Source organism: Podarcis bocagei, assembly GCF_964188305.1.
Source record: "Podarcis bocagei genome assembly, chromosome: 13".
In the NCBI taxonomy this organism is placed as follows: Eukaryota; Metazoa; Chordata; class Lepidosauria; order Squamata; family Lacertidae; genus Podarcis; species Podarcis bocagei.
The window spans coordinates 20,895,237-20,916,474 of NC_138138.1; the positions used below are offsets into that span (position 1 = coordinate 20,895,237).

At 46.1% G+C, this 21,238-nt stretch overlaps 1 protein-coding gene across 1 annotated transcript in view; it reads left to right on the top strand.

The window, feature by feature from the left end:
- PPP1R9B (protein phosphatase 1 regulatory subunit 9B) overlaps positions 1-17,689 on the top strand; it is a 76,925-nt gene extending 59,236 nt beyond the window's left edge. The window contains exons 8-11 of the mRNA XM_081166253.1: positions 3,837-3,890; positions 7,677-7,906; positions 10,549-10,645; positions 16,717-17,689. Of these exons, the coding sequence (XP_081022379.1) occupies positions 3,837-3,890; positions 7,677-7,906; positions 10,549-10,645; positions 16,717-16,770 (435 nt within the window). The 3' untranslated portion in view covers positions 16,771-17,689. The remainder of the gene's footprint in view (positions 1-3,836; positions 3,891-7,676; positions 7,907-10,548; positions 10,646-16,716) is intronic.
- The last annotated feature ends 3,549 nt before the right edge of the window (positions 17,690-21,238 follow it).

Below are 21,238 nucleotides of genomic sequence, written 5' to 3' on the forward strand. Positions count from 1 at the left end.
AAAATGCAGTTTGCTTTTGTGATCACATATCAGTCACAGTGGCTTGAGAGCTAGGAGACAGTTGCATGAATTCAATTTATTTTCATAGGTTTCAGGAAGTGGGAGCAAAGCAGCACTGGAGATTTTTGTGATGGGGGCAAAGAGATTTGGCAAAAGATACTAACCTTTGGAGTGGGTGGGATTTTCTGCATGGGAATGGTCTAATCTGGGAGCAAGGTTGTGCCATGACCTGGCCATAGTATCTTCCCAGTCTTGGTAAACATATCTCTCTTTTATGGTGGTTTTTTTTAAGGATGCACCTGCAAATGACACACACCTCACACATGTAAAGCGCATGACGTCTCCACAAAGAATCCAGGGAACCACAGTTTGTTAAGGGTGCTGGGAATTGTAGCACCACGAGGGAGTAAACTACAGTTCCCCAGATCTTTGGGAGAAGTCATGCTTGGAATGTGTGCCACCTATGTCTGAAGGAGGAACGCCATTGGGCTTCTCCTTGTGGCAGTTCTGGCACCCCTTGAACCATAGAAATGTCGTGTTGAAACATAGGGAAAGGAGAGAATGGGTTTTGTCGATCTGCCCAGCCCAGCAAGGGGGAATCAGTTAAACCTTCAGGTGGTGAGGTGGGAAGGAAACAAGGCCGGTGAGCGTAGAGAGGAAGGAAGTGGCAACGGCCAAGCTGCCACGAGGCTCCTTGTGTTTTATGTGCGGTTTGCGAGAATCCGGTGCCTCTGTGCTTTTCATATCCCTGGCCCATGGCTGCACGTCTCGGCTGGCCCCTAGTGGCCGACGCAGCCCTCTGTTCTTGTCTCTAAGTTTAGAGCATAACGCTTGATAGGAGCTGCTCCCCTCCGCTTTTAGCTCAGCTGCACAGAAACCGCGATGCCACACGGCTGCTGCATGTGTAATACAAGTCTCCTAAAACGGCAGCCCCCTCCACATCCTTGCCAGGGGAAGGTATCCCTTTCAGGCGTCTCGCTGGAGGCTGCCTTATGCGTAGCTGTTGTGGAAGCTAGCAAACGTTAAGCTTCATACGTCTGCTTCTTTGTATTCCTTTTTTTTTTATTGATTTTTCACAAAAATTTAAACACACAAACAAATAAGCAAACACACATAAATCATAACCTTATTCAAACTAATCCAATTAACATTGTTAAGTGACTTCCTCGTATCCCCCTGGTTGGATTTCAGTGTATATCATTTTAACAGTTTTCCAAATCAATATTCTTATAAAATTAACCTGGTCACTTAACATCTTTCTTCCCAATTCAGTGTTAAACATATTAGTTCATCACATTACATATTTGAAGCCTAAGCCTATCCGGTATTTGCAAGCTTTTCCCAATTAATTTAACTTAACATATTTAACTAAATAGTCATTAAATTCCGCCCATTCTTCCTGGTACTCCTCCTCCTTCTGGGCATGGACTCTTCCAGTCAGGTCGGCTAGCTCCGAAAAATCCATCATCTTCATCTGCCATTCTTCCACTGTTGGTACTTCTTGTGTTTTCCGTACGTCTGCTTCTGGTCCAACGGCATGTGAGGAAGTTACCCCTTTCCTCCCTCAACCCACCCCCCATAAATATATGTGGCCAAGTGTAATGAACAGCCCCAGGCAGCTGTAACTCTCCCTTGCCGTCTTCTGCAGTGTGTAAGTGGCAATTAAAGACGAAAGAAAGGCAGCCTGGGAGGCGCTAAATTTTAATGTCTCTGCTTCTTCTGTAATGTGGGTAGCGGCCTCTAGTTGACCCTGGAATGTGTGTCAGCAAGCTTCCATTTAGGCACCTAGAATCGAGCCAGCCCCAGTGCTGGCTTGCTGACACGCTGTGCTGGATTTCAAGAGACAGACACAGAAGGGCCATAGCTCACTGGCAGACTATCTGCCTTGCAAGCAAAAGGACCTGGGTTTCAGTCCCCATCATCTCCTGGTAAGCATGAAATCCTGGGGAGCCGCTGCCGGTTTTTGGCTCGTTCACACTCTTTTCCCCTTGCCCCATACTTTTTCTAGGTGTGGGTCCGAGAAGCTTTTCGTTCACCCCGATTTCCCCCCCCGGGAAAAGCCGCTGAATCGTAACAAAGTCAGTCGGGTTTTGTGCGGACGTTCGTTCCCATTCAGCGGTAAAGAGCGGGTTTTCCTGGGGGGAGCGGAGGGACAAAAGAAATAAAGAAAATTCTCGGAGTTATAGGTAGATAGCATGGGGCAAGAAGATGAAGAAAGTTGGCTGGAGCCAAATCAAAGGCTTTAGGGGTGTAGGGGAATAATAGCAGCTTTGGGGGAGATAATAAAGATGGCAAAAAAAACCTATTCACAACCCCCCAGCTTAGGTCTTAACATGTCCTTTTTCACTCACTTACCCAGTTGTTGTTGTTGTTGTTGTTAATTGAGTTTATATACTGCCCTATACCCGGAGGTCCCAGGGCAGTTCACAAAAAAGATCACAACATATAAAATCAAAATAAAATCAATAACCCAATAACATGCCACCCCCCCAACAGCCACATTTTAAAAGGAAAAAAATTCCTTCCTGTAGCACCTTAAAGACCAACTAAGTAGTTCTTGGTATAAGCTTTCGTGTGCATGCACACTTCTTCAGATACCACACGAAAGCTTATACCAAGAACTAACTTAGTTGGTCTTTAAGGTGCTACAGGAAGGAATTTTTTTATTTTGACTATGGCAGACCAACACGGCTACCTATCTGTAACATTTTAAAAGGGTATAGGATATTGATCAGGTCAACCAAAGGCCTGGTTAAAAAGGAATGTTTTTGCCTGGTGCCCAAAGGTGTATAATGAAGGTGCCAGGCGAACTTCCCTGGGGAGAGCATTCCACAGACGGGGAGCCACTGCAGAGAAGGCCCTGTCCTCGTGTTGCCACCCTCCATACCTCTCAAGGAAGGAGGCACATTAAGGAGGGCCTCAGAAGGTGATCTCAACTAATGAATGAGGAAAGAGGATACAGACAGCTGCACACGCAAGAAGAAAAGAAGGGGAAAATAAGATAGAAATAATAAGTGATCTGAAATACATAGGCAGGGGTGTGTGTAATTTCTTTTGTTTTTTGTATTGATAAAGCGATAGTTGTTGGGGAATAGGAATCGGACAAAACCAAAGTAAGGGTGGAAAATAGGGATCTCTCTAGTGTGGAGAGTAGGATTTTTTTTGTTTTTGAAAGTTCCACATGCAGTCCAAAAATGGAAAGAAGAAAGAGTCCTTGCCAGAGAGGAAGTCTTGAGATTCAGAGAAATCTTCATTAGATGGATATGTATTTGGTCTGGTTATAAATTAATGTTTGTAAAATCAAATAAAAATTATTTGGGGGGGGAGAAAGAAAAGTTACACGTGCAAGATGATAAGAAAGGGGAAATAATATAAAAATACTAAGTAAATAATAATAATAATAATAATAATAATAATAATAATAATAATAATAATAATTTATTTATATCCTGCCCTCCCCAGCTGAAGCTGGGCTCAGGGCGGCTAACAACAATAAAATAAAACAACATTCTAAAATCATTTCATTATAAAACTAATTCAAATCAAATTGATGGCAACCATTGGGCTAGATAGACAGGCGGTGGGGGTGTAACCTCTTTTGTTCTTTACAGGTATGCAATAAATGTATGGGCAGGAATTGATAAAGCGGCAGCTATTGGATAAAAGGAATGGAATATAAGGAACAGAGGCAGGATTTTCATTTGCTTCCATGTTCTGCTTTCACCTCTGGCCCCGCCCACCACAGTGGCCCCCGGAAGGCTGCGCAGCTGGGCATGTGGCCCTCAGCCTGGAAAAGGCTTCCCCGCCTTGAACTCTCTGTTCTTCTCTTTTGGCAGCTCCAGATCAAGCATGCCGTGACCGAGGCTGAAATACAGCAGCTGAAAAGAAAGGTAAGCTATGAGATCCCTTTCCCTCCCCTTGGAGACTTGCCCAAATCCACGGCTGAGAGTGTTTTCCACAAGCTCTGTAAGAGCTTCTTCTTTTAATAGCGGGGCTATTTTTAATCTGTTTTCGTAGGGTTTGGAGTGGGGCGGCCCTGCCCCACCCTCATGGTCACAATCCCGAGATTCTTCTCTTGCAAAGATAAAATAGAAACAGCCCCATAAAAGCCACCCTGAGTTTCTTGGGGGAAGGATGAGCCCAAAGCGATGTGCCTGAAATAAAAGGCTTGAATGGATCTAATATTTTGCCAGTTGTTTTGACTGTCCCTACTAGGGATGGTGGAGAAATCCTTATCAATTGAGTTACCGTACTTTTCCGTGTCCAGTCATACCTCATGTTACGTTTGCTTCAGGATACGTTTTTTCAGGTTGCGTCCCGCAGCAACCCAGAAGTATTGGAAGGGGTTACTTCCGGGTTTCGCTGCTCTCTCATGCGCAGATGCGCAAAATGACATCACACGCATGCGCAGAAGTGGCGAATCACGACCTGCGCATTTGCGCCACTGCGGGTCGCATTCTATTCATGTTGCGAACGGGCCTCTGGAACGGATCCCGTTCGCAACCAGAGGTACCACTGTATTAGACAAGGGATTTTTTTTAATTTAAAAAGTACAGTGGTACCTCGGGTTACATACGCTTCAGGTTACATACGCTTCAGGTTACAGACTCCGCTAACCCAGAAATAGTACCTCGGGTTAAGAACTTTGCTTCAGGATGAGAACAGAAATCGTGCTCCAGCGGCACGGCAGCAGCCCCATTAGCTAAAGTGGTGCTTCAGGTTAAGAACAGTTTCAGGTTAAGAACGGACCTCCAGAACAAATTAAGTACGTAACCAGAGGTACCACTGTATGATAAAAATTGGGGGTCATCTTATACATGGATAATAGTGCATAGGGGGCGACGTGTGATTGGTTGCTGCCACGAGCTGGAGATTGTCAGCCGCAGGTTATTGGTGGCTTCGGCAAGGGCTGGTGTTGATTGGCTGTCGCTGCGGAAATAGGGCGGGTGATTGGCGGCTTCCGCCGGCGCGGGGACAGACGATAGCTAGAGGGTAAGCAACTTTTGGCAATCCACCCTAAAAAAAAAAGCTGAACCATTCTTGACCACCCCCTCAACAGCTATGGGCAATCCTCCCCCCCCCAAAAAAGCTCAATAACTCTGGGCAATCGCGCCCCCCCCCCCCCGTTTTCTTAATTTGGAGTCCCAAAAAATAGGGGGTGTCTTATACACAGGGGTGTGGTATACACGAGAAATAAGGTAATGTGGAGATTTTGGCAGCTCTGACCACATCAGACCATCGAGTACCTGCTTATTTTCCAACCACTTGTGCGCTGTTGTGTGTGTGCTTAAACAGCTAATTAGATGGAAAACGATACACACACAAAATAAGAATATTATAAGTATAATAGGTCTGGAAAACTCCAGGCAGCACTACATTTCCATAGCATAATTTTCTAAGCATGAATACTTAAGTGTGTTTTTATAAAGTTGCCTTTACATTTTTATGTGCCGTTTAACTTTGGGGAACCTGGAATGCGTCTGCGTTTAGTATGGGTATATTATGCCTATAGTAAAGGCATATATAGGGACGCGTGTGGTGCTGTGGGTTAAACCACAGAGCCTAGGACTTGCCAATCAGAAGGTTGGCGGTTCGAATCCCTGCGACGGGGTGAGCTCCCGTTGCTCAGTTCCTGCTCCTGCCAACCTAGCAGTTCAAAAGCACGTCAAAGTGCAAGTAGATAAATAGGTACCACTCTGGCAGGAAGGTAAACGGTGTTTCCATGCGCTGCTCTGGTTCGCCAAAAGCGGCCTAGTCATGCTGGCCACATGACCCGGAAGCTGTACGCCGGCTCCCTCAGCCAATAAAGCGAGATGAGCGCTGCAACCCCAGAGTCAGTCACGACTGGACCTAATGGTCAGGGGTCCCTTTATCTTTACCTTTACCTTTACTAAAGGCATATATAATGTGCGAGAATTGTTTGTGTTTTTCATGGGGGGGCAGTAGCTCGCTTCTTAACAAGCTCAAGGAGCAAGAAGGGAAACAGTCATGCATTTAAAGCAAATGAGGAATATTGGGAACTGTAGGGTGCTAAGGGTGCTGGGAACTGTAGCGGTCAATTACAGTTCCCAGGATTCTTTGGGGGAAGCCATATGCTCTAACTGCATGGTGTGTACATACCCTTAGGGAGAAATGTATGCAGATGCAGAGGTTTTTGAAAAATCCCATCCCTTGCCCTGAGCTGTTTAGGTCTGGAGACCTAAATATGCCAGGGGCCACCCACTAGGTAGCTTCCTGGCATCTATCTTTCTAGGAATGCTGCCCAGCCTAGCAAAACTGCCTGGCTTATCTCATCTCACCTCCCATCCTTGCTTGCCAGAAGCACTGTGAGATATATCTGTTTCTGCCAAGAAAATGAGACTGCAAGGAGCATTGGAGGCAGGGTGGATAAAAATCAATGGTTTATTTTTTAAAAAAGGATTTTTTAAAAAAATTAAATCGGATTTTATTAAATTTAAATTGAATTTTTTTTATTTAAATTGGATTTTTAAAATGAAGTGCTTTTGTAGGAAAAATATTTCTAAAGATAGTTTTCTATTTAGGTTACATTATAGCCCAAAGGCTATCAGGAAATAAGGATTTGTTTTAAGTTTTTCATGTATGCTAAAACTCAGTCTAAGGTTTTTTTGTTTTGTTTTTTGTTTATGTTTAACGACGTCAGTTCACAAACATGGGTACATGTGTTATAATGTTATTGCTTTACTTAAATAAATTGTTTAAATTGTTATTAAGGAAATGATTGTTTTCTCCTTCCAATAAAGTACAGCAGAAAAGTTGTCCAAATATAAACAGTTAACTTATTAAAGCTCACAATCATTTCATAATTATCCGTCTATGAATTTCTAAGAGTATAACCAAATCAGTAATTTTTGATATAACTGTAAAAACTACTCTGGAAATGTATTCTTCCAAAAACGAAACCTTCGTCTGGTTGTAAGTATTAAGATTATACCAGCAAGAATGAGTTTTTCTGTAAAAACAAAACAAACAAAAAAACACACAATTTAAATCAAGTCTTACTGACTAGTGATTTAAATTGTGATTTAGATTGATTTGATTTAAATCAAATCCATCCTGATTGGAGGGAGGCTTGACTGACCTCCGCAGGGAACAGGGCCTCCTCAGGGGCTGCCCCAGTTGCTCAGTTGAGCACCTTCCTGCGATTTCCACTCCTTATATGTTTGCTGCTGCTTTTCGTGTCTATTTCTGACTTTCGCCGTGATGGCTCTCGGCTACGTTGCTGCCATCCGTTTTGTTTTATTTTTTATTTTGTAAAAAAAAATTATTGAATTTTACAAAAAAAAAGAAAAAGAAAGATGAACAAAGAACAATACATAACACTATAAACACATTGATATACATATTTTCCAAAATACAAACTAAAAAAAAGAAAAAAATACTTTTCATAACCAATAATATTACCAAATTCATGCTTCAAACATTACAATATATAAATCTTAGTTAAAATATTATAAAAGGCTTCCACCACATTCACCGCACGTCTCTTACTTATCTTGCTCGCCTTTACATCTGTTCTTTCCTTAGATTCTTTCATAGTCAGCCAAATCTTTATGTTCACCGTCCGTTTTGTTTTAATTACGGATCAAAGCAGTGCGCCGATTTAGTTAGCTTCTGAGAAAATGAGTAAGCCTCTCCCTCGCGCTGTCTTCCCTCAGCTGCAGTCCATCGAACAAGAGAAATCCCGCTGGCGCCTCGAGAAAGCCCAGCTAGAACAGAGCGTGGAGGAGAACAAGGAGCGGATGGAGAAGCTGGAGGGATACTGGATGGAAGCCCAGAACTTGTGCCAGGCTGTGGACGAGCACTTGAAAGAGACCCAAGCCCAATACCAGACTCTGGAGAGGAAGTACAGCAAAGCCAAAAGGCTCATCAAGGAGTATCAGCAGAAGTAAGGACTCCCCTTCCAGAGCCCTGCCCTGGAAAGGGCAATGATATGCATGCCTGCTAAGAATCATGGAACCATAGTGTGCTGGGCCCGGGGGTAAAACGCAGTCCAGGACTGGTCCAGAACCCAAAGGTCCCAGCGCTGAGGGCCTTCTGGCGGTTCCCTCATTGCGAGAAGCAAAGCTACAGGGAACCAGGCAGAGGGTCTTCTCGGTAGTGGCGCCCGCCCTGTGGAACGCCCTCCCATCAGATGTCAAAACGATAAACAACTACCTGACATTCAGAAGACATCTTAAGGCAGCACTGTTCAGGGAAGTTTTTAATCTGTGATATTTTAGTGGTTTTTTGGTTTCTATGGAAGCCGCTCAGAGTGGCTGGGGAAACCCAGCCAGATGGGCGGGGTACAAATAAATTATTATTATTATTATTACTGGGAATCAGTCCAACAGGGCCAAGGCAGGACACAAGGCAAGGACGGGTACAGGATCTCAGGCAGGGTCTAGCATACAGCAATGTTGCTCCCGCAACCTGGGGCGGGGTCCTACAGCCTTTTATCCTTGTCGGGGTAGCGGCCGGTCCTGATCCCCCAGCGACTCACCTCCCTGTCTTGCCCGAAGGTGAGCACTCCTCCTGCAAGTACTCAGGTCTCTCCTCTCAGACCTCAGTCTCTGCAGCTCGGGAGATGTCGGTGGGTTACTAGACCCAGAGGCCGCCTCAGCCTCCCCTGACCAAACCGGTAGTGGAGCAGCTGTAAGTGATGGCCCAGCTGAAGGCAATGAGGCGATCCCCACATCTGGAGCCAGGGCAGGCTCAGGCCCCTGACTCAGCCCAGCTGGTGTTTGTTGCAGGGGAACCTGTGCAGACTGGGACTCTTCAGGATTAGGCCCCAGACTTGGTTCAGATGATGCCTGAGGCAAAGGATCCTGTGCAGACTGAGACTCCTCTGGTTCCAAGTCTGAGCCCGAGTCCCAGGCCATCACACATAGAATTGTAAGGGAGAATGCCCTCATCAACCTTTTTAGGCCCACTTTCATTTGAGATAGAAGTACTGCATTGTTTTCGTATAATAATACAGTGGAACCTCGGTTCCCGAACACCTCCGCTCTTGTACATTTCGGTTCCCGAACGCCGAAAACCCAGAAGTAAGCGCTTCCATTTTCGAACGTTTTTCGGAACCTGAACATGCAACGTGGCTTCCACTGAGTGCAAGAAGCTCTTGCAACCCATAGGAAGCCATGCCTCAGTTTTCAAAAGTTTCAGAAGCCGAATAGATTTCATTCGTGAACCAATGTTCCACTGTATAGAGCAGTAATGGCCAAAATTGGCCCTGCTGCTGTTTGGGGACTATAACTCCCATCATCCCTAGCTAACAGGACCATTGGTCAGGGATGATGGGAACTGTAGTCCCAAAACAGCTGGAGGGCCAAATTTGGCCATCACTGGTATAGAGGGTGGCTTTTCTGGCCAATTTAGGGCCATTATACTCTGGGGATGTTACACTCTGGACAATATCATTTATATGTAAATTAAACAGTGCAAAGGAAAAAGTGTCTCAAAGCGCCAAAATTCTGATACGCTTTTTCCATACAAAAGGTGACAATCCCATACCATCAGCCCTTGAAGTGTTTAAAGCTAAACCCCTAGCACTGTTATATTATATGGGGCTCAGATTTGGACAGGCACTCACCTTGAATCTACAGAAGTTGTTCAATCTTAATTTTCTAAGGCAATTTTTTTTCTGTTCCATCCTGTTTTCCAAATGCTTCATTGCACTTGGAGGCTAATCTCCCCTCCGCTGAATTACAGATTTGATGTAGGACATTTCATTATTGGCTTCAGCTAAATTTTAACCCCACTGGTCTACTACCCTTAGTATCGCAAGATTGTCATGAGAGCGCTTGGACTATTTCAGGAGAATGGGACCCTGGTGGGAACAAGGTGGGAGAGTTCTGAGGTGGTGGAATGGACTGAATTGTTTCAGACTATAGGTGTGGAATGACGTTTTGAATGCTTCCCCATGGAAAAGGTTGCCTGCAAATAAAACTAGTCAAGAAGGGAAAACAAGAACCTTTCTCTCTGGTAGGCTAGTTATGGTTGTTCTTGTACTTCCAAGAAGGAGTTTGTGTGTTTTTTTAACATGGAGAAAGCATATGAAAAAGGCGTCTCCCACCTCTAGCCTAAAACGGACCGATTCACTTTGCCAACTCAGCATTCTGCTGTTCAGCATTCTGAGGCGTGGGTGGCGCTGTGGTCTAAACCACTGAGCCTCTTGGGCTTGCTGATCGGAAGGTCGGCAGTTCGAATCCCCCGACGTGGTGCGTTCCCGTTGTTCTGTCCCAGCTCATGCCAACCTAGCAGTTCAAAAGCACACCAGTGCTAGTAGATAAATAGGTACCGCTGCGGCGGGAAGGTAAACAGCGTTTCTTCCTCCCCCACAACAAACACTCTGTGAAGTGAGTGGGGCTGAGAGACTTCAGAGAAGTATGACTAGCCCAAGGTCACCCAGCAGCTGCATGTGGAGGAGCGGAGACGCGAACCCGGTTCCCCAGATTACAAGTCCACCGCTCTTAACCACTACACCACACTGGCTCTCGTTGTTGTTGTTGTTGTTATGTGCTTCTGACTCTGGCTCTTCCCCTCTTACAGAGAGATTGAGTTCCTGAAGAAGGAGACAGCTCAGCGCCGCATCCAGGAGGAGTCTGAGCTGGCCCACAAGGAGGAAGTGGACAAGTTGCAGGAGAAGGTGGGCATCAAGGACAGCGCTGGGGGTTTGCCTTGAGCCCCCGAGGAAAAGAAAGAAAGAAAGAAAGAAAGAAAGAAAGAAAGAAAGAAAGAAAGAAAGAAAGGGCTTTGCTGTGACTGGAGAGGCCTTGGTTCAGTTCAGCTCAGGGATACATGTGAGATGTGTGCACTTGGAAGGGGCCTGATTATTGACGTGGGTAGAGGAAGGGTTGGGGGGAGAGGGACACACCCATCTTTCTGAACTCCTGTAGAGTTGGGCATCAATGCTTGAGTCTTGTAGGACCTTGTGTCAAGGGCTGGATCACTCATTAAGCAGATCCTGCTGCTCAAAGGCAGGGGGTGGGAAGACTCTGATCTTTTTGAATTCCACGTGGAGAATTCCACGCCTATATCGCCTTCAGATTTCTTGGGGCGCTGGTGGCCGGGGTGTCCTTTCTACAGAGTCCCGTTGAAACTTCCACCAGGACAAAGTGGATCTTTACAAGCCCACACTCGCCCACCTTCCCCAGATCCTGTGATGTGAGATTCCGCATCCCAGATCTACAGGGATCTCTTAAGGTTGTGCAGTGTTCTGTTTAGTTTGCGGACACTTGATCCTAGATCGAACGCTGTCTCTCCACCACGTATGCATGGGCGTTGGGCCTTCACTTGATCCTGCAAGGGGTCTCGTGTCAAATCTATCTCTCTCCTTGCTGGGCCAGTTGCAGATCCCTGCCACACCCTGGTTCCTACATCAGGCAGTGGATCATGTCAGACTCGTCAGGTTGTTCTCATGCCTCTGTGTGTTAAATGTGTGCATTGGTTTGTGTGTGTGTGCGTGTGTGTGAATGCTCCTGGGTTTCTGTACTGCGGCTACACTGATCAGAGAGCAATGTAGAATCTCTCTCTTCCAACATCCAGGAGACTCCCCATGCTCCCTCTGGAGGACATCACTTGTACTGCAGCCTAGAAGCCCCCTCTAAAACCCAAATCACAGCAGCAGGTCTCAGTGTGCTCCTCTTCTTTGCACAGAACACTGAACGCAACACACACACACACCCCTGCACCATTCATCTCTATTGGGGTAGACCAAGCTAGCACGTGCATTTGAGCACTGCCACCACTGCTGCTCTTCAGCATTTACAAAGTGCCAAGCTCTTAAGGAAAGGGTGAGGATCACCTGCACAGAGCCCAGAATAAGAGCAGAGGTGCACATTTTGCCAGCACCTACATGGCTGCGGCATGCCACTCGGTGGAGAACAGGCAGCACAAACCACATTCTACATGGATAGAGCACTAGGCAGCAATTGCCACAACTGTGGTGAATGGAAAAAGCAAGGCCTTGAGACAGTTCGGGCGGGGGGGGTAACCAGTGGCGTAGCGTGGGGGGTGCAGGGGGGCCGGCCACACCAGGCGCAACATCTAGGGGCTAGGGGGCGCAAATCCACGGGTTAGGGGGCGCAAATCCACGGGTTAGGGGGCACAAATTACTTGCCTTGCCCCGGGTGCTGACAACCCACGCTACGCCACTGGGGGTAACCACCAACCTCTCCCTGCAAACAGAAAGCTAGCACATCTATAAACTTTCTATATGTGAGGTTTTAGCATAAGGGAACATTCAGCATTGGCAGCCTCCCGCATTGTCTGATGTGGTACAATCTGCTTAATAATAATAATAATAATAATAATAATAATAATAATAATAATAATAAAATTTATTTATACTCTGCCCTCCCTGGCCAGAGCCAGGCTCTGGGCGGCTAACACCAATAAAATAAAATGACAGTAAAAACATAATAGGGTAAAAAGAGAGGGAGGGGAAAAAAACACAATTTAAAATACAGGTTAAAATGCAATTTAAAATGCAGCCTCATTTTAAAATAGCTGATAAATCAAGACCATAAGGGGAGGGAAATATAAGGGTCAGACCGAGTCCAAACCAAAGGCCAGGCGGAACAGCTCTGTCTTGCAGGCCCTGCGGAAAGATGTCAAGTCCCGCAGGGCCCTAGTCTCCTGTGACAGAGCGTTCCACCACATCGGGGCCAGTGCTGAAAAGGCCCTGGCCCTAGTTGAAACCAATCTAACCTCCTTGAGGCTCGGGACCACCAAAGTGTTGTTATTTGTGGACCTTGAGGTCCTCCGTGGGGCATACCAGGAAAGGTGGTCCCGTAGGTACCTGGGTCCTAGGCTGCCTAGGGTTTTAAAGGTCAAAACCAGCACCTTAAGCCTGACCCTGTACTCCACTGGGAGCCAGTGCAGTTTGCCACCTCACCTCCCTCCTACCTTAATTGGTGGCACCCTGGGCAAATCAGCACATGCATTCGTAGAGTCCCAGGTGGAGAGGACTCTGCGGAAAGGTGCTGACTACAGGCTGATGTGGCTGAACACAGGCAAGACAAGGCACACACACACAGCCAGGAAAGTGGTGCAAATCCTGAGCTGCTGTCCTTTATCTTGAGAAGGCTGGCTGCGTCAGGCCTTCCCTGCTTTACAAAACATGGCTGCGGATATAGCCTCCTATCAAGCCATCACCTCCCCTTCACCTTAATTGTGATCTCCCTATTTTCTTAGGATGATTTCTGCTGACTGTGTCTGAATTTGTCTTGGACTGACTGCTCTCTAATGAATAAAAATATGGTGAACTAGTCTGCTGAACAGCAGCCTGCCCACATCAGGGCACTGTTCCCATCACCAAATGTGTTATACCTTTGATTTGACCCAAGCATCAGGCCGAAGGCTTCCGCCATGCTTATTTTCTCAGTCATGTCCATCGGCTCTCATTCCCCAACCATTACTTCACTCCATCACCCCACTGATTTCTCCTAGAACTGCTCCCGGCCAACTTTCCCCTTCTTTCCCATCTGCCGCCTTTTCACAATTAGGCACAGTGATTCTTGAAAGGTTGCCTTGAAAGGGAGACGGTGGTAGGAATCTTGGGGCAGGAATTGGGAAGGAAGGAATGCGTGCATTTGCGTAATGAAAGAGCTGTTTCCAAGGCAGCTTGCTCTCTGACTCTCACTTCTGCACAGCCCAAGCTCTAATGCGATAGCTTAGTTAATCAGTTAGTTAAATGCAGAGCCAAAGGCTTGTATTCTAAAAGCTTGAGCCAGATATCAGCTGTTCCTCTCCAAGGGAAACAGTACTTAAAAGGAGAGGAGCCATCAATAAATGCCTTGACATGACACATGTATAGTAATATCAAGAGGGCATCTTCAGCAAATCTTAGTAACTGTGAAGAAAGGGGAGGCAATCCTCAGGTTTGGCCAAGCCAGTTAGAACTTGGTAGGCTGAAAATGGCACATTGAAAGATGCCTCAAAGAAAACAACCAATTGCAGTAACCATTAAGAAGTTTGGTTTCTGCCGGGTGCAATTGAGCACAGCATTATGGGAGGTAAAGGTAATGGGACCCCTGACCATTAGGTCCAGTCGTGACCAACTCGGGCTGCAGCGCTCATTTCACTTTATTGGCCAAGGGGGCCAGCGTACAGCTTCCGGGTCATGTGGCCAGCATGACTAAGCCGCTTCTGGCGAACCAGAGCAGCGCACGGAAACACTGTTGACTTTCCTCCAGAGCAGTACCTATTTATCTACTTGCACTTTGACATGCTTTCGAACTGCTAGGTTGGCAGGAGCAGGGACCGAGCAACGGGAGCTCACCCTTTCACAGGGATTCGAACTGCCGACCTTCTAATCGGCAAGTCCTAGGCTCTGTGGTTTAACCCACAGTGCCACCCATGTCCCATTATGGGAGATGGAGGCACTTAAGTCCTCGTTGGGGAACGAATATCATTTTAGTCTTGGAACCTCGAGCCTGTGTCAGCTTTGAAAGGTTGGATATGCATCTGTTTTATGATTCACTCTGGAGACATATCTAATGTGATCAGTCTAAGCAAGCAATTAGACCAGTCTAATGTGATCAGTCTAATGAGAGGTGATTCATTGAAATTAGCAACTCTGTCCTAAAATTGCCCTCTTCCAGTTTGGGTGCAGAAACTGATTTGTGTGCGCTAGTCTGTTTTATTAGACATTAAAGGGGGCATGGGTGGCACTGTGGTCTAAACCACTGAGCCTCTTGGGCTTGCTGATCAGAAGGTTGATCATTCGAATCCCCGTGATGGGGTGAGCTCCCGTTGCTTTGTCCCAGCTCCTGCCAACCTAGCAATTCGAAAGCACGCCAGTGCAAGTAGATAGATAGGTACCACTATGGCAGGAAGGTAAACGGCATTTACGTGCGCTCTGGTTTCCGTCACAGTGTCCTGTTGTGCCAGAAGTGGTTTAGTCATGCTGGCTACATCACCTGGAAAGTTGTCTGCAGACAAACGCCGGCTCCCTCAACCTGAAAGCGAGATGAGCACCACAACCCCATAGTTGCCTTTGACTGGACTTAACTGTCCAGGGGTCCTTTACCTTTTACTAGGCATACAAAAGACAGATGTGTGGGGTTTGTAGATGCACATGTTTTTTTACCAGCTGCACATGTGAAAAAACAAACCATCATGGATTTGCATCATGGATGTGGATTAAGCACTGTTTTATCAGTAGAACACAGTACTGTCTGCATGGGCTTCTGCTGGTTCCACAGTGGTGCAATTAGGTGATTTTCAACTGAACAATCAGACTGAGGGCTCTTTAGAAAGTAACATGGAATTGTAGAGTTGGAAGAGACCCTGAGGACCATCTAGTTCAGCCCCTCGCAATTACAGAATATGAAGCTGTCTCTTATGGGGATCGAACCTGCAACCTTGGCGTTATCAGCACCACGCTCTAACCAACTGAGCTATCTTTGTATTGCTTCAAAATGTGGAAATCCCGTAGTGTTGCATTTTGGGGCCCTTCCTCCTTATTCCGCTGAGTGGACTCCTGGACATTTGATCCCAGAGTCCCACTCTGACACAGTCCCACTGTCCACGGTTCTGAGCACTGAGGCCACAGATAACCAGTTTTCAAGGAATGTCAGATACACACACACACACACACACACAGAGAGAGAGAGAGAGAGAGAGAGAGAGAGAGAGAGAGAGAGAAACCCAGATTTCAGCACAAATTTCCTTCCTCTCTTTCCACCTCTGATTCGCCCTTTGAGCTTTCGGTCCTTTCATATCCTTATTTAGTTTTAACTATTCATTATTCATGTGTTTCATTACATATACCTTTAAAGCCCTAACGGCCTCGGCCCAGTATATTTGAAGGAGCATCTCCACCCCCGTCGTTCAGCCCGGACACTGAGGTCCAGCGCCGAGGGCCTTCTGGCGGTTCCCTCATTGCGAGAAGTGAGGTTACAGGGAACCAGGAAGAGGGCCTTCTCGGTAGTGACGCCTGCCCTATGGAACGCTCTCCCTTCAGATGTGAAGGAAATAAATCTTTAAAAGACATCTGAAGGCAGCCCTGTTTAGGGAAGTTTTTAATATTTAATGCTGTATTGTTTTTAACACTCGATTGGAAGCCACCCAGAGTGGCTGGGGAAGCTCAGCCTGACGGGCGAGGTATAAATAATAATAATAATAATAATAATAATTATAATAATTATAATAATTATAATAATTATAATAATTATAATAATTATAATAATAATAATAATAATAATAATTATTATTATTATTATTATTATTATTATTATTATTATTATTATACCCATGCAGCTTACAATACAGAAAGTGCAGCAACGTTCGGTTCCCAGAAGCAGAGCTGATTATACAAAGCTTATCTGGCATATACAACTTTTAACTAGATCTGCACAGTTTATGCTGCGCGGCCTTTTGCCGAACTCAGAGCAGAGGAACCCTTCTCAAAACGGATGTGGAGCAGACTGCAAGCCTAAATGTTCAGAAGCCGTGTTAATGAGACCCCCCCCCCCCCGCCACCATTTATATCCATACAATTCTCCTTTGGCGTGCCCCTTCACTCCCCTTTTTCATAGCCCTCTTCTCCACCAGCCCTTTCCCATTGCTGTTAATGGGTGCTGAGCCAGCCAGCCAATTTCCACCATGTCTCCTTCTCTCGTGTCTTCCCATCTCTCTCCCCCCCCCCCCACACACACTATTTTTCTACCTGGAAATCTCCTCTTCACCCCCTTTCTGTTGTGTGTTTTTCAGATCTCTGAACTGGAGGCGAAGCTGCAGACTTTGAAAAATTCCAACCCGACTTAAAAAAAGAGCAGAAAAAAACACACATATAAACCAACCAGAGCAATTAATTCTTCTCATTACTATTACTACTACTACTACTACTACTATCATTTGCAAGGGACCTGTTTAGAAATGCCTCCTGCCCGTTCTCCACTCTTTTATTCTTCCCTCATCCCCTGCCCGATTTTCCCAGCAGGGAAGTGTTAAGACCCCAACACAGTCAGAAGAACTACGGCAAGCGAGAGTAGCCAACAGCCTTGCCTTCTCTTGAGGGTGAGGGAAAGACAAAGGCCGGGACGGGTCAGGCGGGATGGCGAAGGTCAAAGTGGGCCGCAGAAGCAACACCCAGACACCTTGACAAGGGTGGTGAATCACTTGTCAGTTTTCCATGTCCGGTGTGTGTCTTGTGTCAACTGGATCGACAAACCGTGGAGGGTGGGGAGGCGGTGGTCCCGTGTGTCCGGCCATTTGTGTCCCCTGTCCTCTCTGCCTGATGAGAACCTTGCGCCAGCCGTTGCAGATCGGGATCGAGACTGTCTTCACGTGGAGCAGGGGACAAAACTGGAACGCAGCAGGACTCTGCTGGCAAGAAGCGAGACCAGCTCTCTCTATCTCTTTTTGTTTTCTTTCCTGAATCTTAAACTTTTGAGCAAAGGGGTTGCGGGGTTGGGAGTGGGGGGGGGTCTTATTGTTGGGATTTGGTGAGGGTGGGGAGGGTTGGATGATCTTGCCTTTAATTTTCCATCCTTTTGGACAATATGGAATCCATTATTCTCTATGTTTCGTGCGATGGTGGGAAATATGTCTGTGTTTTTTAAGGAGGGTTTTTGCGGGCGATTTTGCCAGTCGCCAACTTAGTGACTGAGGAGAGGCTCCGGCCTCCGAAACCCCTGTCGGCATCTGAATAGACGCTACGGCTGACTTTTTACAACCAGGAAAAGAGCATTCGCCTTGTTTCTTTCCCCTCCTCACTGCATTTTTATTCACGGTTGTCTTGGAGAATTTCTGGGAATCAACGCCCAGGAGGTTTATGAACTGGACCCTCCCAAGGGAGCTGAGTATTAAAACCTAAGAACGGGGAGCAAACGCATCAAAGGTATCGAGCCAGGAGCTGAAGCTAGAGACTTTGGAGAGAGAAAAAATGGAACTGAGCAGGGAAGAAATAATTGGTCCCGCTCTTGAGCAAGCCTTCAGTTTCATGGTTCTGCACCAGCCATTCTGCATTTGACTGGAAGAAAGCTGTGAAGGGCAGCACCTTTTTGGAAGCCCAACACCTTGACAGGGTTCTGCTTTGCTGCTGTCAATACCAGGGTTTGTTGTGGAAGTGGGTGTGCTTACAGCCGGGGGACAGCAAAAGATAAAAACAGAGGCACGAGTGCCTTAGACGCACAGGTAATGAGGACCCAGTCTCTAAGATCATTAGATTGTAAGAGGTATTGCCTGGTTCTTCTTTGTTCCTTAATTTATGAGGTCAACCTTTGTCCCAGGACAAAACACTGGACCATCGTAGATGTCCCTTTGTTTCACAAACATACACTGACATACACAGAGGCACCAAAACAACACTTCTGTAGAGCTGCACTTTGCCCAGAGGGCCAAGATGTTGGAAAGGTGCTCTCTGTATGGCACCAAGCTTATGGGGAGTATCAGCATCCGTGGCACCAGAAGGGTGCAGTTTGGCCTGACAGCAACGTCTGTGTGTTGTGTGTAATGCTGGAATCAAGTTCTTAAGGGAAAAAGTCAGAAAACATCTTACCTTAAATATGGCAAGGTGAAGCTTTGTGTGAACACATTTGGAGGCTTCCTTTGCCTGCATTTTGGCCTCTCTGACCTTTCACTATCCCCGTCCTTGGGCGTGGTTTTTGGCCACCATGATTCATTCACGCGCTGGAGCTTGGCTGAGAGTGCCACATCGCTCAACCCAACTTGGAAATAACACAGGTACTCACAATCGGGTCCCACTGGGGGCCTCTCCCAACCTGGTGCCTTCCTGATGTTTGGACTATAGCTTCCATCATCCCCAGCCAACATGGCCAATAGTCAGGGATGCTGAGCGTTGTCCAAAATACCTGGATTGCACCTGCTTGGGGAAGGCTGTTATAAACTGAGCTGCATCACATAGACATTCACTGGTCCTCTTTCAGTTGTTCGAGATATTTATTTATTAACCTAGATTCAGTTTTATATTTAAAAAAACGATGCAAATCGGGTGACGTTTCCTCTACCCACTCAAGCAGGACTCCACCTACTGCATCATCTACAAACTTTTTGACAGTATTATTTTCCCAGCATGGCCATTAGCTAAGGCTGCTGTGGAACGTCTATGTAAAGTGGAACTGGACGTACGTTTTGTAAAGCGGTTGCTGGGAAAAGTTGCTTCCCCCTGCCCCCTCAAAAAGAGCCAAAATAATGCCGATACAAAAGCCTGTATGTTTTGTTTGGTTTAAAGCAGTATTCTGCCAGGAAAGGCTATGCCTTTGGGGTTTCACCTCTAAACTGGAATTTGTGAAGGGAGTGGAAAATGCTGTTGTCCCCTGCACAAAGTTTCCACTTTGAAGGAAGGGGGGGGGGGAACAGGGTGCTTTCCTCCTGTTGCCTCAAGAGGTTCCCACCCCTTTTATTGTTTACTTCTTGTGGGCTTTAATAGTGCCTGCTTTGGAAGAAAGACGTCCTTTGCTTTCTCTTGCTGCGATTCAGACAGAAATTCAGTGTGAATTTCAGCAGAATGCATGACAGCTTTGGATGGGGGAAGGAGCACCGAAGGGGTTCATTTTGAACTTCGAACCAGTCTTTCCTCCAATTTCGATGGACCTAGCCCAGAAATGTCCGGATCCCATAATGAGGATAACTTCAGGATAGATGTCTCCCATGTTTCCTTCACAACTTTGAATTCACAGTTCCCTGTTTTGTCTTATAATGGGACGAAAACAGTTCATGGCAATGATGTGCAGAATGTGCCCCACTCAAGACAACGTAATGTGGGTAGATTTGCCTTCATGCGCTTTCACAATCCATTTATACACCCCCAGAGTATTAAATACTGTGATAAAATGGTGGGTCGGTTTTCCAGGGTATGTTTCTGTGGACTGGAGTGGGGATTCTAATCCACATATCATGATCTGGGAGTAGACAACTTGGGCATGGCAAATATCCTGGATCCAACAATCCAAAATTAAAAGGTGACATGTTGTGTCCTTTATCCCAGAGCTGGGCAATGTGTTTCAGGGGGTTTGACTGCTTCCCCATCTCCTTTAAACCTCACTGGTCAAATTGTGTGTGTTGCTACATGTACGCCCTGAAACGCAGCCCTACTTCTGGAGGTGAGCAGCTCTCTCATTCACACATGCACACACCCTTTACGGAATGTGAATTCCGTTGGCAGAATCCACAAAAGGCTTGGCCATTTTGTGATGCAGTGACGTCGTCTGAAACAGGCACGGGTCTCCAGCTCACCATTTGCACGCTGCAACACACTGCCATTACACCTGCCAAAGGCAGAGCTTTCAGACTGTTAGTGGTGGTGACCACAGAGGCAGGCAATACTGGCCGGCTGCCAGTGAATTCTCCCCCCCCCATCCCTTTACCCCGTGAGGGCTGCAAGGAATGATTCTCTAGGTGACAAGGTGTCTCCACGCCACCGCCATCCTGGGTTACATAGAGGATGAAACAGATTTTGCACCACCCCCCCAAAAAAAAGCCGGTTCAAGAGGTGTACAGTGTACTGTAAACAATAAATGGGTGCAGGATCAGAGCATGGGGGTGGAGAATGACACGCAGGGGAATGAGATGTAATGTTCTGAAAAACAAATGAGTTTTTTAAAAGATCATCTTAAATTTTAATTTAATCTCCTTTACACAGGTATAAATGTGTATGTATATATATAATATATATATGTATGTATGTATGTACGTATTGTTCCTGGTTTTGTATTCCAATTGTCCTATCATCCGGTCATATCAGATAAACTGCAGGTCTTTGTTTCCACCCTGTTCGGTTTTTCAAACGCCACTATGTGCTCTTGGGGGAGGCGGAATTGGGGGGGGGGCAGAGTCATGGGTATCCACTGCTGGAATTTCTAGAGATCTTCAAGGCAGCCCTTCCATATATATAGGTATGTATGTATGTATGCAAATACTTTTGAGGTGAACAGTAGGGCTGGACAATATCTGGTTTTCAACATTGTGATATATCGCCAGCTAAACACGTTGTGGTTTTCTTGCATAGCACACACGCACACACATCATGATTCATAATATATTGCCAGGTCGGAAATTATGAAACCAATATTACAATATGGACTTCAAAGCAATTTTGGACCATATAGCGATATATCTCTTAGCCACTACACCAGGTACATCCAATTTCTTTAGGAATAAATACAACCAAACCATCATGGAGAGTTCCTGCTGCACAGATGGCTGTTGATCTTGAGAAATGTCTTCTAGTATAACACATTGCACCATTGGCTATGGAAGGGAATGTTCTCAA